The following is a 17,141-nucleotide window of genomic DNA, read 5'->3' on the forward strand; positions in this document are numbered from 1 at the left end:
ACAATACGGCAACCCAGCTCACCCCCCCTTTCATCTTACACAAGGAAAAACCACAGGTGAGTTATAGTCAATTAATGTCACCGCCCACAAACATGTGACCCACCAGCTGATCCTACCTACAATAACCTATAATCAAAAAAAATCTATATTCATTCAACATAAGAAATTCATTAATTCATTAATTCATGGCACCTACACAGACACTTGAGTTTCTTATTGGATTGGAAAGATTTATTGCAGACGATAGCAGAAGCAGCTAGCTTCAGAACAGCACTTAGAAGTAGAAATGTCTCCACTTCACAAAAACTTTGCCCAAGATAAAGATTACAGATAAGAACAAGCATTAAAACAATGATTACATGACACTTCCAAGGAAGACATTGCCTGTTGTGGGCCAATAAGTCAATGCTCTAAAGACTATGGAAGACACAGTAGACTCCACTATGAACATTGGGTTTTTAGTGACGGTGATCTACACACAAAACCCAGGAAAGGAAAAATCCAGCAGTAATTATCACAAAGGTCAAAGAGTCATCTTTGGGTTGTTACAAGGTCATGATATAGTGTTTACAGGTGAGGACAGAAAATGGCTGAATGAGGAAAGGAAGCATGAGGAGCTAATCAGTCGGATTCACTTTTCTGTCACGATGGTTTCAGCGTTGGTGTAGGTGACGCCTTTGTAGATCCCACTGATGTTGATCTTGAGGGTTACCCCGTTGTAGCAGGTTATCTTCACCCTTCCCATGTAAGGGAGATCCATAGTGGCTCTGCCAATGGTGACTTTCACATCCACCGTCTTCCCAGGAGGAACGTTGACCGGGAAAGTGAACTTCTCATTCCTCTCATCGGTGTTCTCTAGACCGTAGGAGCTTTTTGTACTGGTAGTCAAGCTGAAGCCAGTAGACGCATCGACCAACTCTGGTATCCCTGCCGTGACCTCAAAACTGAAGGTCGCTTCCATTTTGTTTGACACGGACCAGGAGGATTTCTTGGTGATGGTTTTACTGGATTCAACTGTGTAGGACTGAGCCACGCTGGTGTTATTGGTGTAAGTGACAGCCTTGATCTCCTCTGTGGCCATCTGTGGGATCTCCTGGCGGAGGGTGGGGTAGGACACGTTGATCAGCTTGGTTGACTTGATGGTGTTGAGGAACAAAAACCCTAGATTATGTATGTCATCGTCACCCCTTCCTACAACTCCCAGACAAATCCCAGACCCAACATCAACGGGGTACTCTTTTTTCAGACCCCACTTGGTCATCTGTGGGAAGAATTCTTGGGATAATGTTGTCCTGATCCTGATGGCGCCAAGGCGAGTTCCTGCACCATTGCCCCACAGCGAGAGCGACTTAATCTGCTCGCCATCCTGAAATTCCATCTGTGAAAATCCTCCTTCAGGCTTTCCAAACTCCTGGACCCGACCATCGGTCAGCCAAACCTTGATGCCCCTCACCTGCCACTCTCCCACCCACACCCACAGCTTCTTTAGCGTGGCCCCGTTGCTTTCCCCGGTGAAAGTAAAAGAATGACCGCCGTGTCCCCCAATAATAGTCCAAGGTGCCAGGTAAGACATCTCTGTGGTAGAACCTGTAAGAAGAACAAGAACAACCTCTGTGTCAGTCAGAGACTCAAGGTTCAACCAAAGACTACACAGAGTGGGAATGAGCACAAAACACTGCATAGAGCAGTACAATGTAAAAGACACAAGTCAGCTCAACACAGTCAAGGTAAGCAGAGCTGGGCTGGAGACAGGTTGCAATATATCGGCATTCTCTGGCCTCCACGAGAAAATTTTCAGAGACAGACACTCAAAGAAAAAATGAGGTCCCACTCTGACAGAAATAAAGGACACATGATAAAAAGAAAATTCAAACTAAATGCGGCCACAGCCATACCTACGTCTTAAACTGTTTCTCTTTCGGCTTTTCCCATCAGGGGTCGCCACAGCGAACGAGTCGCACGGTAAACTTGGCAATGTTTTACGCCGGATGCCCTTCCTGACGCAACCCTCTCAAAGCAACCGGGCTCTTCTTAAACTACAGACTATAAATGAACAATCACACCAAAGAACAAATGATTTTCCGCAATAAAAATCTAAATTTTCCTCCAGACATCCAATCTGGTGATTTAAAGACAAACTTCTTACTGTGGGATTCCATCCCAGGTTCTTACAATACTCACAGCAAAGTTAGACCTTTGATTGGACCTTGGGTCTTGGTTCTGGGTGGTGTGGCTCCCTTCTCTGTGCTGCTCAGACTGAAGCTGCTCTCTCTTATATAGACCTGAGGGTGGGGCCCAGGCAGTGACGTGCAGTGAGGTTGATGGCTGGTGAGGCACTGACTCCTCTGGAGTCAGATTGACAATGAATGAACTAAATATTTCACCATTCATCCAACGGCAGGTAACAGCTTAGAAAATACACACAATAAAATATTCGTCCAAAAGAGAATTTTTCTTTTACAGAGATTGATAGAATACTCTTCCTGTGTATATCATAAAAAAATTTAGGCCTGCAATTTAGTTGTCAAATACTTACATTTTTTTCACATACTTCCATGTTATTTAAAAGTAAAACAAACATTAAAAAACATGTTTTGCCTTACTTACTTTTTTATTTTATTTTTTTTTTTTTTTAACTTGTCCTGTCCAGCAGCTGGGCAGACAGATGAGAGCTGAGGGCCTCTTGTGTTGGACATATTTTACTTTAACAAGAGGGGTTATTAATCTTCTGACAAACCAGAGGCATGTCTGAATAAACCCCTTTTGTAATCGAGGCCAGACTTTATTCATTTTAATCGTTTTTAAAAATCTTTTTTGTTGGATTAGACGGAAAAGGAAAGAAAGGAAGAAGAGAGAGGGATGTTAGAAAGGGGGGAATAGGAGGGTGATAATAGGAGGGGGAGGGGGATAAAACCATCATGCAGGAGAAAGCAACAAGTTACTGGATGTTTATCATTACGGTAAGGTACAGATGTAGTACAAATCAATCAAAGGGCGGGGCCTGTCCACACACATTAAAAATGTTATCAACACACCTGCTAGCTGCAAAAATGTCCACATGTCAACATGTACACAAAACAGATAGTGTTCACACACGCATACTTATGTCTTCAAACCAACTAGTTTGAAATATTTTATTCAGTCATGCAAAATATTAGTGCAAAGGTGAACTAACACCTGTCCTTAAGTGAGTGTTTATTTTCTTCTAAAATGTATGGAGGAATGTGGAAAGAAGGGAGAGTGCCCAGCCACCCCCACACCCAGACCCCCGCCGCAGCAGCAGCAGCAGCCAGAACCCCCAAAGCCACACAGCAGCAGGCAGAGAACAACCGCCCCCCGAGCGATCACATCTTACTTTCTCAGTCCATCCACAAAAAGCTGTATGATCTGTTGGAAAGTCTTCTTTATTTTTCTTTAGTTTATATGAGTTTCTCCCTCTCAATGGAGACAGTCGTCCTCTTCTGTTCTGTTTCTATGGCACCAGTGTAACTACAAAGCAGCTGTCAGCTGACATCTGCCCCTGCTGGCGAAGCATGCCTCATCTGCAGGTTTTCTTCACCCATATAGCATCACTCTGACCGCACGTTACTGTTAACATTGAGTCCTGCTGTCAGACATGAGGCACAGTGCTTCAGAGCCTCACATCCTCCAGGCTGTAGCGTCTCCAGCGATTAGGGTGAAGCAGGTAGTCTGGGACCCCCCTCTTCTTTGTAGGAGGGGGGCATTTGGGAGGGGGCATGCTCTCATGCCCCTAACACATTGTTTTTCAACTGGTGTACCTCGGCACAGACAGTCAGGTGTGCCGTGGGAAATTGCCCTCATTAACTGATCTAAAAACATTTCCATCTCCAGGATTTCAGCTCTGTGTTCATCCAAACAGGCCCTGATAAAACACTGAGTAGTTAGGAATAAGAAAGATCATAAAATACTTTTTTTTGTGTTTATTTGATTGTATTAAAGATACTTTGATAAGAATGACGGTACCATGATTTAGCTGCAGCTTAAGCTGTATTAGGAAAAGTCCCGCCCCCTCAACTGTCCCCACCAATCATTCTTGGAGGCTTAATCACATGTCATCACTCTGACCAATCAGAAGTGGTTGAAGTTTAAGCTAAAACTCGTCTTTGGCAGTGTAGCTTTCCGCGGGATCCGGTGTCAGACCGTGGAACAAGTGAACAAAACAATGAAGCTCAGAGAGTCTGTCTGACATCACTACATCTCCCAGGATGCATTGGGTTAAAGTGACAGTGTATCTGCGCTGCAACAAATTTTCCCTGTTAAACGTCTTGAAACCACAACGAACACGCATAAAACAGTTTTTACATCTTTTGTCTTAACTTTTATCACAACTTTTAGAAAAAACAGCTGCAGCTTCCACCTTTTTCTGCCACAATTATCACTAAAATTCACGTGAGATTTTGGAGGGACGTAGATCAATACAGAATATGAGTTTCTCCTTTTTTTTATTTCTGGATGCTGGTGTGCCGCGGAATTTTTGTCAAGGTTAAAGTGTGCCGTGGCTCAACAAAGATTGAAAAACACTGCTCCAACAAATATGTCGTTTCCACGTAATAATTAATTTGTGCCATCGAAATAATTATTCACTTGATAAGTCAGTCATGAACACGGATGTGAGCAATATTTGGATTTTTAGAGATGTTTAGAGGTCTGATGTATTTATTTATTTGAAAAAGCTCTACAAAAGTGTAACACTTTTGATGAAACTGCATGTTGAAATAGGGACTGGACAGGCAGGTTCGTCTCAGGGAGGAAATGTGGAAATGCAAATCACAGCAAAACTCCTTTAGCTGGTTTGGAATGAGGTGAACTCCTCCACAAACTTTCCATGGGAGAGCGAGGAGTAGAGGAGAACAGGTTTGCTGACTCTGAGGAGAACCTGTCAGAGAGCTTTGTCACTCATCCTTGTGATCCGAGCTCCTTCTGTAGCTCATCCTCTTTATTTTCTCTTTGTGATGGCAGCATGCGCTGCCACACCCACAACAAAATTGCGGTAACCTCCCCCTGGCATTGCACACTTTCTTTTTAACTTCATTTTTTCAGACTCTTGATTATTAAACACATTTCTGTAAGTTTAAATATACATTTATTCTTTGGTTTCAGTATGCATTGGTAGCACAGACATATTCATGTATTGTTAATTTACTCATTTTGGTTTGTCACTTGTTTTTTGAGTTGCCAGTGCTGAGGGGGCTACTGGTCCCTGTGGCTGGGGTTCTGCTCCTGGAGCTGTGCTGGGAGGACTGGCAAAAGAGAAAGTCAAGTCCTCACAGCCTTTAAATGCTGTGAGAAGGTCAGACAATTGGACAATTATTCATTTTGTTCCACTTTTGATTATTTTTCTCCGTTTGTTTCTGTTGCTTGGTCTGTTCAGTTGCTTCAGTTAAAGTTAAGTATGTTGCCTGAGTTAATTATGTTTCTGTCGACCTCTTATAAAGGCCCAGTTTGTAAATCTTTTCACATTTTTTGAGAAAAATTAAAACTTCAATTTTTTGATAAACTTGTTTATCCGTCCTCTTTGGCCGCTCAATCCCTCACACTTTTCCTCTTCATTTTCTTCTTCTTACTGAGCTCATTCTGAACCATTCAGTTTTTCATACGTTAGCTTGTATCATCTTTGCATTTAATTATGCTCTGATCAAATCCATTGATTATTATTTCCTCTAGCATTATTCGGATGGAGCTGAGCATCATTGGCATCTTTGCATCCTTTGCTCAGAAAACTCCAGTTTCTGGAATCGGATCTGACCTGGGGTGTTTTCCTAGTCAGTTTCGATGAGGAAGACACTCCTAGGTCAGATCTAAACCCCAAAACAGATGAAGAGGAGACCCAGGTCAGACCCGTTTCTTAGAATAAACTTTTCACTTTGGCATTGTGAGGGTTAGATTCACACAAAAAATTGAAGCCTCGTGAGCTTATGCTAAGATAAAAGCTAGATTACCATTTTACTGACCTGGAGTATGCTGACAACACCATCCTGCTCAACACAACCCTTAGCTAGCAAAGAAATGCTCTGGCAGTTAACAGTATTGGAGCAAGTAATGTCATGACTAGAACACGGGACGGACCCAGATGCTGAAACCCAGAAGGCAGAGACAGGTAAGTGAAAGGTAAGTAAGGAGTTTATTTGAGTTCTTGGTTGATCTGGTCGGAGCTGTGGGCAACGTGGCTGCGGCTCTTGATTGGAGGCTCTGGTTTCGTTTGTGGCAAGCTCCCTGAGCGAGAGGCGAGAAAGAGTTCGTGGCTTGAGTTCTAGGTGAGTGGCGTGGCTGGGGAGATCTTGGGGAGCACAGAGACTGTGGCTCACAATGGCAGGCGGCGTCAGTGATGGAGAGCTGTGGCTTCTGCTGCTCGCGGTGATAAGACTCATGTAACACTCTTGGCATGAAGTGAAAACCATCAGGATTAACGAACTGGCGAAGAGTGATGAAGCTGGGTCTCCTTAAGTAGCAGGTGGCTTGATGAGTTGAGTAGTCACAGCTGAGATGGATGAGCAGCACAGCTGGGAGGGGGAGGAGTTTGACAGGCCACCATGACAAGTAAGAATGGTCTCCAGGTGAACTGGACAAAAACACATTTATGCAAGCTGGTGATGGCCAAGACCCACCGCCCCTCCGGCTCGGCAATGATCTCATCAAGCCTGTAAAGACCTTTGCATACCTGGGATCCATAGTGACAGCCAAACGGTGACCTAAAACCAGAAATAATCCGCAGAAGGGGCACTGGCAGCATCCGCGCTGCGGTCTCCCAAAAAACTTACTTGGGTGCGGTAACCTTTCTGGTTGATCTGATTGGCTGAAAGCCAGTGGGTATTTGAGACATCAAATACCCACTGGCTCTGCACCCCCTAGTCATGAGCGGTACCGCCCCGTACCCCCTAGCTTATACCAAGAGCTACAGGCGCTCTTAAAAAATATGTTGGGAAGCGGAGTGGTGAGGGAAAGCTCTAGTCCATGGGCGGCACCAATTGTACTGGTGAACAAGAAGGATGGAAGCTGGAGATTTTGTGTCGACTACAGGAGATTGAACGCACTCACCCATAAAGACGCCTATCCCCTACCCCGCATTGAGGAGTCCCTGACAGGACTGAAGGCAGCTAAATGGTACTCCACATTGGACCTGGCCAGCGGATACTGGCAGGTGGAGATGGATCCTGTCGACAGAGAAAAAACAGCGTTTACCACACCGTTTGGCCTATATGAGTTTGAGCGGATGCCGTTCGGCCTGTGCAATGCTCCAGCCACCTTTCAGCGGCAATGCAGCGGTGCTTGGGTAATCTAGTCAATGACTCCCTCTTGATTTATCTGGATGACGTTGTGGTTTTCTCCCCTGATTTTAGTAGCCATGTCAAACACCTGGAAGAGGTGTTTGAAAGGCTGGCTCAGCATGGCTTAAAGCTGCAACCCAAAAAATGTAATTTGTTCCAGCGCAGGGTGACTTACTTGGGGCACGTCATCAGTGAAGGGGGAGTATCCACTGACCCCTCTAAGACGATGGCAGTGAGAGAATGGCCTGTACCCCAGACTGTGAGGCAAGTGAGATCCTTTTTGGGTTTCGCTGGCTATTATAGAAGGTTCATTCCTCACTTTTCAAAAATTGCAACACCTCTAAATATGCTCACCCACAACACCTCCGGAAAGAAACCCACTCCAGTGACTTGGACTGAGCAGTGCCAGCAAGCTTTTGACAAACTGAAGCAGGCCTTGCTGAGCGCTCCTGTTTTGGCTTATGCTGATTTCTCCCAGCCTTTCAGGTTGTACACGGACGCAAGCTTTGAGGGCTTGGGAGCAGTGCTGGCCCAGGTTCAAGACGAGAAGGAGAGAGTCATTGCATATGCAAGCAGAAGCCTTCATCCCACAGAACGCAATGACCAGAACTATTGCTCGTTCAAGCTAGAGCTGCTGGCATTAAAGTGGGCAGTAACGGAAAAATTTAAGGACTACTTGTATGGCTCTGAATTTACCATCTTCACAGATAACAATCCACTTGTGCACCTGGAGACGGCCCGGTTGGGAGCTGCGGAACAACGCTGGGTGGCTCAGCTTGCAAATTTCAGGTACACAATTAAATATCGTCCTGGTGTACAAAATAAAAATGCTGATGCACTTTCCAGGCTCCCAGAACAGAAGTCAGATTCCTCAGCATGGGTGGTGCGAGCAGATGCAGATGAGTCATGGCAGGAGCGACAGGCCAAGGACAAAGATCTGTCACAGCTCCATGAACAGAAGAAACAGAGACTCTGCAGACCTGAGGTGTGTGAGGATTCCTCTCTGTATCAAAAGGGACTGATAAAGGAATGGGACAAGATTTTCCTAAGGGATGGTGTCCTGGGGAGGGAATGGAAAGAGCCAGGTTCTGGACTTGCCATCTTCCAGGTACTCATCCCCAAACAGGAAACGAGGGACATCTGGAGGACATATCATGAGGACATGGGTCATCCAAGCAGCGAGAGGACCTATATGGCCATTCGACAGCGCTGTTACTGGCCAGGGATGTCACAGGATATCAGGGTCTGGACGGATTCCTGTACACAATGCATCATCAATAAAGCTGGACCATCTGGGAGGGCGCCCCTCCACCCTATCTGCACATCATACCCCTTTGAGGTCGTTGGTGTGGACTACCTCTCCCTAGGCCGTCCAAGTGACAGGTACCAATACATCCTGGTAATCACAGACCTGTTCTCAAAGTATGCTATTGCAGTGCCCACCAAGGACCAGGCCGCAGACACTACAGTGCGGGCCTTATATGATCACCTGATCCATACCTTTGGTTGCCCAGAACGCATTTTAACAGACCGTGGTGCCGCCTTTGAATCTTTACTAATGAGCCAATTATGCCAACTCTATGGATGTCAAAAGAGCCGTACTACAGCATACCACCCACAAGGTAACGGAGCTTGTGAGAGGTTCAACCAGACGCTCCTAAGACTCTTAAGCTCCCTGGGTGAGAGGCAGCAACCAGAGTGGTAAAGCAAACTGCCTGCTTTGGTTCAAGCATACAACAATACAGTCCATAGCACTACGGGGATGACTCCACATTTCATTGTTTTTGGAAAGCACGCTAGGTTACCAGTGGATTGGACAACTGGCCTCCACCCTACTGTTGAGAAAAGCACCTTGGAAGGGTGGGTGAAGCAGCATCATCATGCCCTTAACCAGGCATATCAGGCTGCCAAGCAACAGTCTGAACAAAGGAGAGAACAGGATCAGACTCGCTACAATCGAAAAGCAAGATTGCGACCCTTGCTCCCAGGAGAGCGTGTCTTGATCCGTAACTTCCGCAGGAGGGCCAGGGGGAAGCTAGCGCCAAGGTGGACCCCAGAGCCATTCGTTGTGGTGAACCAGCTAAGAGAAGATCACCCAGTATACCTTGTTCGCCCAGAGGGTAAGGAAGCTCCCACACGCACAATTCACCGTAACAATCTGCGTTTGTGCCCTGTTGACATGGTGCAGGAAAATCCGGGGCTTCAGGAGTCAGAGAGGCCAGTGATGCAACCGGACAATCTGCCACCTCCTACCTTGTGGCTTCCCAGGCTGGTGCTTAGCCAAAGAGCACCCGAAGACCAAGATGGACACCAGGCTGAAATGCCCCAGCAGGCTAGACCACCTGACCCTCCAGAAAATTCAGCAGTTTGTGAGGGGGCTCTAGTACGCCGTTCCCAGCGCCCCAATATTGGCATGCCTCCTGTAAGGTACAGTGAGTAATTGGCCGAGACGACCAATGTTAAAGTTGGGGGGGAAAATGTCGGAAGGTTTACCTTTTTTCCCAAATTTGGTGCATGCTTTGTTTGTTTCTTTGTTTTGTTTTTCTGTGTGCGGTGATGTTTTGGTTTGCTGTGATTTGGTCAATTATTACCTGGTGGAAGGACATACAGGGACAAAAAAAGGACTAATTGGGAAACCCCTCCCCAACCCCATACGATTGGCTGTGGGCGTCATGCCCTCTCTTAAAAGCCAGAGGGCAGGCGAGAGCAGAGAGACGGCAAAGCTCCGACGAGGAAGAGCCTGAGAGAAGGAACTGCACGGAGACCCAGCAGAGCTACACGGAGGCGCGCTCACTGGAGGAATTCAAACATCCGAGGCAAGTGAGGACTTTGACGGGATCGGTAGAGAAGAAGACGAGCCCTGGACGTGACGCGCTGTGTGGGAGGAACTATTCAACGCGATTTCTCAGCTAAGTAAAGGAACGTGGGCACTTTTAACTCTGGAGAGAGAGTGTGTCCAGACATTGTTGTAGTGCTGAGAGTAAGGACGTCTCTTTACATCCTCAGTGAACGTCGCAGGGCCAAAGGCTGCAACTAGAGGAGCTGCGCTGGACCTGTCTACACTGAGCTCTGCTCCTACCAGATTCTTCCCTCTTAAGACTTAGTTGGGATTGAAAGCTCTTTTTAATTTATTTATTTGGACTGCTGATCCAGCCTTACCGTTTTTTAAAACTGTTTTATCCTGGTGGATTTTATTATTTTTTAGTCTGTTGTCCCAGCTGTATTTTTAACCATTTTACTCGGGTTGGGTTTTAACTATTTTTTAAAGATCAAGACTGGACAACTGTATTAATACAACATTTTTTCGCTGTATAAAAATTTTTAAACTATACTTTTGCCTGGCATTTTCATTTCTGAACCTTTGGTATCTCTGCGAACCTGACAGTTGCATGTCAAATCCGGTGAAACAGCAGGGCAGGACTTTCATTTTTTAGAGCGGGGGGGGATTGACAGGCGGCTCTTGAGCTGCATGTACCTCTCTGCCTTTTATCATAGTTTCTGTATTGAGTACTTTCACAACCATAGGGCAAACCTAAAAGTCTTAAATTTTCTCCAAAATGTACAGAGCGGAGCGGAGGACATGAAAGAAGACCCCCCCCCCCTATAGTACAAAGGTGCAGATATGTGCATAATGCAGAACAACTTTGTTTTGGAAACCCTGGAAATGCAAAGAGACACGATTATGAAGCAGAGTTTAACTGCAAGCTATCAGCTACGTGGAGAAACACGGGAATAGAGCAGCTGCCAGAGAATTCAAGATGAAGATGAAAGAATTGCGCCTGCGCGGTTGTAAGGTTCACTCACTCGTTTCCTGAATACACCCGCTCAGTTGTCTTTGCACTCATTCAATATATGGCAGCGATGAAACGCCATAAAGGCGTCTCTGAAAGAGCCTTGATAAGCTAGTATGACCCCCCTCAATCAGGGAGGGGGGTGACACCACTGTGTTTTTGGACGGCGCCGAGTGTGGAATGAGGTGAACTCCTCAAACTTTCCATGGGGGAGCAAGGAGCAGAGGAGAACAGGTTTGCTGACTCTGAGGAGAACGTGTCGGTACAGAGAGCTCTGTCACTCATCCTTGTGATCCGAGCTCCTTCTGTAGCTCTTCCTCTTCATTTAACCCTAACCCTAACCCTTTTGCTAGTTGTGTGGCGGGGGGGGGGGTCACCAAGGGGGCGGTTCCCCTCTTCAGGCCACAGACTGGAAAGCAAGTTGTGCGCCGCCCTGTGGTTCTCATGATCAGTGGTCTCCTTCATGTCCTCCAGGCTGTAGCCAGTCCAGCGATCAGGGTGCAGCAGGTAGTCAGGGACCCCCCTCTTCTTTGCAGAAGGGGGGCATTTGGGAAGGGACATGCCTCTATTAAATATCTCGTTGCCACGCAATAATTAATTTGTGCAAACAAAATAATTATTCACTTGATAAGTCATTCATAAACACAAATGTGAGCAATACTTGGATTTTTAGAGATGTTTAGAAGTCTGATGTATTTATTTATTTGAAAAAGCTCTACAAAAGTATAACACTTTTGATTAAAGACCGCTGTAGCTGGACTGAGCACTTCGTTGAATGCGGTGGGCAATGCTGCTGTCCAAGGTCCTTAACACGCTATGGCAATACGTGTTGCTTCATACAACTGCTGTGGCCTGCGCTCGCCGCAGAGTTGTAGACAAACCACTGGAAACTTGTGACATTTTGTGTCTTCAAGAGACATTTATTTCTAAACAGGACCGGGAAAAATTGAACACCCTGAACTCTGACTTCTATGGCGCTGGGGAGTCTACCACCGATCTCAGCACATCAATAGTTAGGGGGAGGATAACAGGGGGTGTGGCTATTCTGTGGAGGAAACAGCTTGACCCACTGATTAAAGTGACAAGTGGGTTAGATCACATCACCAGTGAGCATCTTAAATATGCCAGCCCGAGGATTTTGCCGCTTCTTGCCATTTGTTTTACTGGATTTCTGACTCATGGGGTATTACCTGACTCAATGATGTCTGTATTGTTGGTGCATGTAATTAAAAACAAGACAGGCAAGCTTGACTCCATTAACAACTACAGACCAATAGCCTTAGCCGGGGTCCTCTCAAAGGTTTTAGAAAGAATTGTATCCCTTACGATTGATGATTTTATCTTATCTGCTGATAATCAGTTTGGTTTTAAACCTCAACATGGGACAGACATTTGCATTTTTGCGTTAAAATAAATAGTTTATAAGTACAGACAAGGAAATTCATCTGTACTTATGTGTTTTATTGACGCATCTAAAGCCTTCGACAGGGTTAATCACACCAAACTTTATATCAAAATGAAAAATCGGGGTGTTCCATGGTATATTTTAAGACTACTAGCCTTCTGCTATGCCCATCAGAAAATGGTGGTTATGTGGGGATCAGGCGTGTCTTCCCCGTTTGGTATGACCAACGGAGTACGACAGGGAGGTATTCTATCCCCACTCCTTTTTAACTTGGACATTGATGACCTGTCGAAGGACTTGAATGCATGTAATACCGGTTGCATGGTCGGTGGTTTTAAGGTAAATCATCTAATGTACACAGATGATTTAGTTGTCGTCAGCCCTGTTATGGTCAGTGTGTGCAGGGGGGCGTGGCTGACCTTTTCCCTGATGCCTCTCTACTAGGGGTGTAAGAAAAAATCGATTCGGCGATATATCGCAATACGTCATTTGGCAATACAGTGATCCCTCGCTATAACACGGTTTACTTTTCACGGTTTCGCTACTTCACGGATTTGCATCGTGCATTGTGTTCTGCATTCTGATTGGCTAAAAAGTCACTCCGCTTCTTCTCTACCTGTGCGTCAATAACGTTGCAGTTTAATATGTACACGTACGTAAATCAGCTTGCCAAATTGACATTACGTACGTGCAAATTCTCTAGCAATTTCGAGTTTCTCTAAAACCCATAGAAAAAAGAGTGACACCAACTGCCTATCACTGTGTTCTTCCCCCAAACCTGACAGCCTGCACCGTGGGCTTCAAAAGGAGAAAACACTGCAGAGCGGAGTCAGGAGGCAGCGGCTCAGTCTGAAGAGCAGTGAAATACACCTGAGTCACTATCTGTCCCACTGTACTTTGTATTTTTTTTTAATCATCATTTTAAATTTTCTCCCATTTAATCCAATTACTCGGGTCGCGGTGGGCGGGGTTAATCTCCGCAATTTGAAGCCTTCTGTTCACATCGATGATTAAAATTATTATTTGACAGTACAGTAAAAAAACGTTTCTAAAGTACTTTTATTTGTGAAACAAATGCTTGAGCCTGTAAAATGGTTTGTTCTTTCTTTTTCAATGTATAATAGAGTATTTAATTGTATAATAATAGTAAAAAAGATAAAGGTTTCTACTTCACGGATTTTGCCTATCACGGGTTCTTTTTGGAACGTAACCCCTGCGAAAAATAAGGGTTTACTGTACTTGTATCGATTCAAAATGCTGCCAAATCGATATTTATTTAATTATTTCTGAGCGTCCTTCAGCGTCTGACTCTTGTTGTCCACTTCACCCTCCGACCGCTAGTTGGCAGCAGAGCACACCGAGCCTCTTAAAGCAGCTCTACTCGGCACAAGACAACAGGTAGGCTGCCGCCAGAGGCAGCTTGTTCTGCTGTTATGAGACATGAACTATTTAGTTTTTACTTGAATGGATACCAAGCAGAAACTCTGTGCCATGTTGCTGCCAGTAAGATATGAAAACGTGGATTGTTGTGCTTTTTAGCGGCTCAGATAAATAAGATAGACAATAAAGCACGCCAGCAGCTAATAGGCTAATGTGCTTAGCATCTGCTAACATGCTAGCAAAGCGGGCTAAAGTTCTGCAGAACCTCAAAGCAATGGATTCTAGTTTAGGGACCTGATGGATCAGAGGGATGTGTACAACGCTCTGAAAAAGGCTGACATTGTGGTGATCAGCGTTACCAGTTTACTTCCGTGTGTGAGAAGCGTGGCTGAAAAGGTGCAACAGAGCAGAAATGTAAACAAAGCCCCTTTTTTTCACATTAAAGCAACTTTCCTTCATTCTGTCATGCTGCCTCATCATCACACCTTATTGTTTCTGGAAAGAATCAGTGTGTCCCCCACACCCCACCCTTTATTTTTAAAGCACTATTCAGGCTCCTGAACTGTTTAAAAGCACTAGAGAAGCTACATTAAATCTGAAAAATAAACAGCATTTTATTTCCCCAATAGAAACATATCGGTTAAGGCTCATTCATTCTTTGTTTTTTCTTACACTGAAAAAAAAAATGTATTTTTTTAAATCAGACTATGTTGACTGTTCCCTTTCTATATTTTAACTTACCAAAATAAAAGCACTATGAATTTGCTTTGGTAAATGCAACTTATATATGAGATACAATTGCAGTGCTTAACATTGTGATCATTAAACCGAATTTAACCATTTTATTACAGTGGAAGACATTAAAATTCAGGTTGAGTTTTTTTCAAAGTCATATTTAAAAAAACAGAAAGAAAACATGTTTCGGTAAAATATCGGGATACGTATTGTATCGCCAGACTCTTGCCGATACACACCCCTACTCTCTACACTGCACACCTGATCTTCATTTCGTCACAGTCTTTAAAAGCCTGAGCCCGTCACTGCTCCCTGCTGGATTATTATTATTCAGTGGCTCTTAGCACCAGTCCTGTTTATCGGTCTAGCTCTGTGAATTCAACATTCTGTCTGATTTAGTTTTTGTTCCTGAGGAATAAAATTGTCAACCTGCCCTCGGCTTCAGTCTCTGCTTTGGGATAATTCCACTCCACCAAACAAGCCCCAGCAGCTCCGGTTTACAACAACCTTTAAATGTCTGTTCAGAATTTGGTTTTAAGAATGATATTTTATATAACTCCAGCAAAAGTGCTGTCATGATTTGTCGGACAAAGGATGACATTGAATTGAATTTTCCTGCTTTTAAACTGTCTGATTCTGAGCTTGCTGTCTGTCACAAAGTCAAATATCTTGGTCGTATCATCAAAGATAAGATGATGATGATATCCACAGACAACGGTGTATTTTATAGACTCAGGGAAACATGCTTGCACGCAGGTTTTATTCATGCTTGGACAATCTTACAATTCTTTTATTCAAAACTTACTGCACACCTTTGTATACTGCCCACCTGTGGAAAAATTATAGGGCATCCAGCATGAGGAAGCTACACATTGCCTATAATGATGCCCTAAGGATTTTATTAAAACATCCTCAGTGGTGCAGAGCAAGCAGTTTGTTGGTTGGTGCTACAGTTAATACTCTCCAAGCGTTATTAAGACATTTTATTTATGGTTTTATTTGTTGTCTTAATGCTTCAAATAATGATATCATTTTAATTCTCACCAATGTAAAGCACAGCACTTTTAGATACCAATCCCCTATTTGGAGGTATTGGTACGATCGTCTTTTTTAAACTTTTAATTTTTTCATTTATTTGTTTAAGTCAGCAGTTCTAGTCTTTTTATTAAGTTCATGATACCTGGTTTTTTATTGTTCTTATACTCTTTCGCATTGTTTTCATATTCCTATGTCATTGATTTTTATACTTTTATGACATTGTTCTTATCTAATACTTTTTATGTCATTTTTCTTATACCTGTTTGAGTGTTCTGTTTTTATCATTAAGACTTGAGTCTGTAAATATAGCTTATCTAAAGTGCACGTTGAAAGGGACTGGACAGGCAGGTTTGTCTCAGGGAGGAAATGTGGAAATGCAAATCACACCAAAACTCTTTTAGCTGCTTAGACGCAGATGTATTTACAGTGAACAAAAACTAGACAAAGACAATCTATACAATGCGTAAATAATTATCCTTCTTTTTAGTCCAGTGCTCAAACCAGATCACCCCCTTTGGGTGTTGCAGTGGGAGTCTGTAAAGTTGATGAATTTGCTCCAATGCTTGTTGCTTGATTATTACTTGTCAAGAGATATTGCTGGTGTGAATTTGTTTTGTTGTTGTGACCCCCCTCTATCAGGGAGGGGGTGAGCTTTTTGTTTTTTGGACACTACCGGGTGTGGAATGAGGTGAACTCCTCCACAAACTTTCCATGGGAGGGCAAGGAACAGAGGAGAACAGGTTTGCTGACTCTGAGGAGAACGTATTGGTACAGAGAGCTTTGTCACTCATTATTGCTTGGCAAGAGATTGTTGGTGTGTATTTGTTTGTCCTACCACGTAAGTAGGAACTGTTGGGCATTTGGTCCAGTTGGGTTCAACTGGCTTGCCATCAGCAGATGCAAGGAGAATTTTCCAGATGGAAAAATACCTGGCCTGTATAAACAGGACCAAATACTTATTTCAAACATTGAATTATGTTTCAAAATAATTTCATGAGTAGTTTTCTTAAAATGCATATTTTTTCTCAAAAATGAAATACATTATTGATTACCGTAATTTCCGGTCTATAAGCCTCTACTTTTGTCCTGCACTTACAGCCCTGTGGCATATTCAGTGACGCGGCTAATTTAAGGATTTAATTGACGGCCGCCATGTACGTACTTTCGGACTCGGTGAATGATTTGAATTCTCTATCTAACACCAAGTCACAAGTCATTTGTTTATTAACACACCTCTAAGCAGCCAAACAGCATGGACCTCACTTCAGGTCTTAGACACTTCAGTCACGGTTCAACAAAACAAAACACGCATGCCCGGCCGCATCCCAGAATCCTTTGGTGCCATTAGACCCAACGTGCACGTGATCGCCGCTACAATATGATGAAGCTTTCAAGTTAAAAACAATCGTTAAAAGCAGCGTGAAAAAATCCACCATGAGTGAATGGAAAAGCCGGTCAGCTGCTGACGGAGAGAACAGCGCATGCTCAGAAAGTGTATTTACCTCT

The 17,141-nt window shown here is 44.1% G+C and overlaps 1 protein-coding gene across 1 annotated transcript in view; it reads right to left on the bottom strand.

Annotated features, from left to right (window-relative positions):
• Positions 1 to 209: 209 nt before the first annotated feature.
• Positions 210 to 17,141, bottom strand: part of LOC111947180 (aerolysin-like protein) — a 70,451-nt gene continuing 53,519 nt past the window's right edge. The window contains exons 2-3 of the mRNA XM_023953748.2: positions 2,182 to 2,345; positions 210 to 1,587 (exon numbers count right to left, since the gene is read on the bottom strand). Coding sequence (XP_023809516.1) covers positions 632 to 1,573 — 942 coding nt within the window. The 5' untranslated portion in view covers positions 1,574 to 1,587; positions 2,182 to 2,345 and the 3' untranslated portion in view covers positions 210 to 631. The remainder of the gene's footprint in view (positions 1,588 to 2,181; positions 2,346 to 17,141) is intronic.

Source organism: Oryzias latipes, chromosome 3, assembly GCF_053564925.1.
Source record: "Oryzias latipes strain Hd-rR chromosome 3, Olatipes_Hd-rR_3.1".
NCBI classification, from domain to species: Eukaryota; Metazoa; Chordata; class Actinopteri; order Beloniformes; family Adrianichthyidae; genus Oryzias; species Oryzias latipes.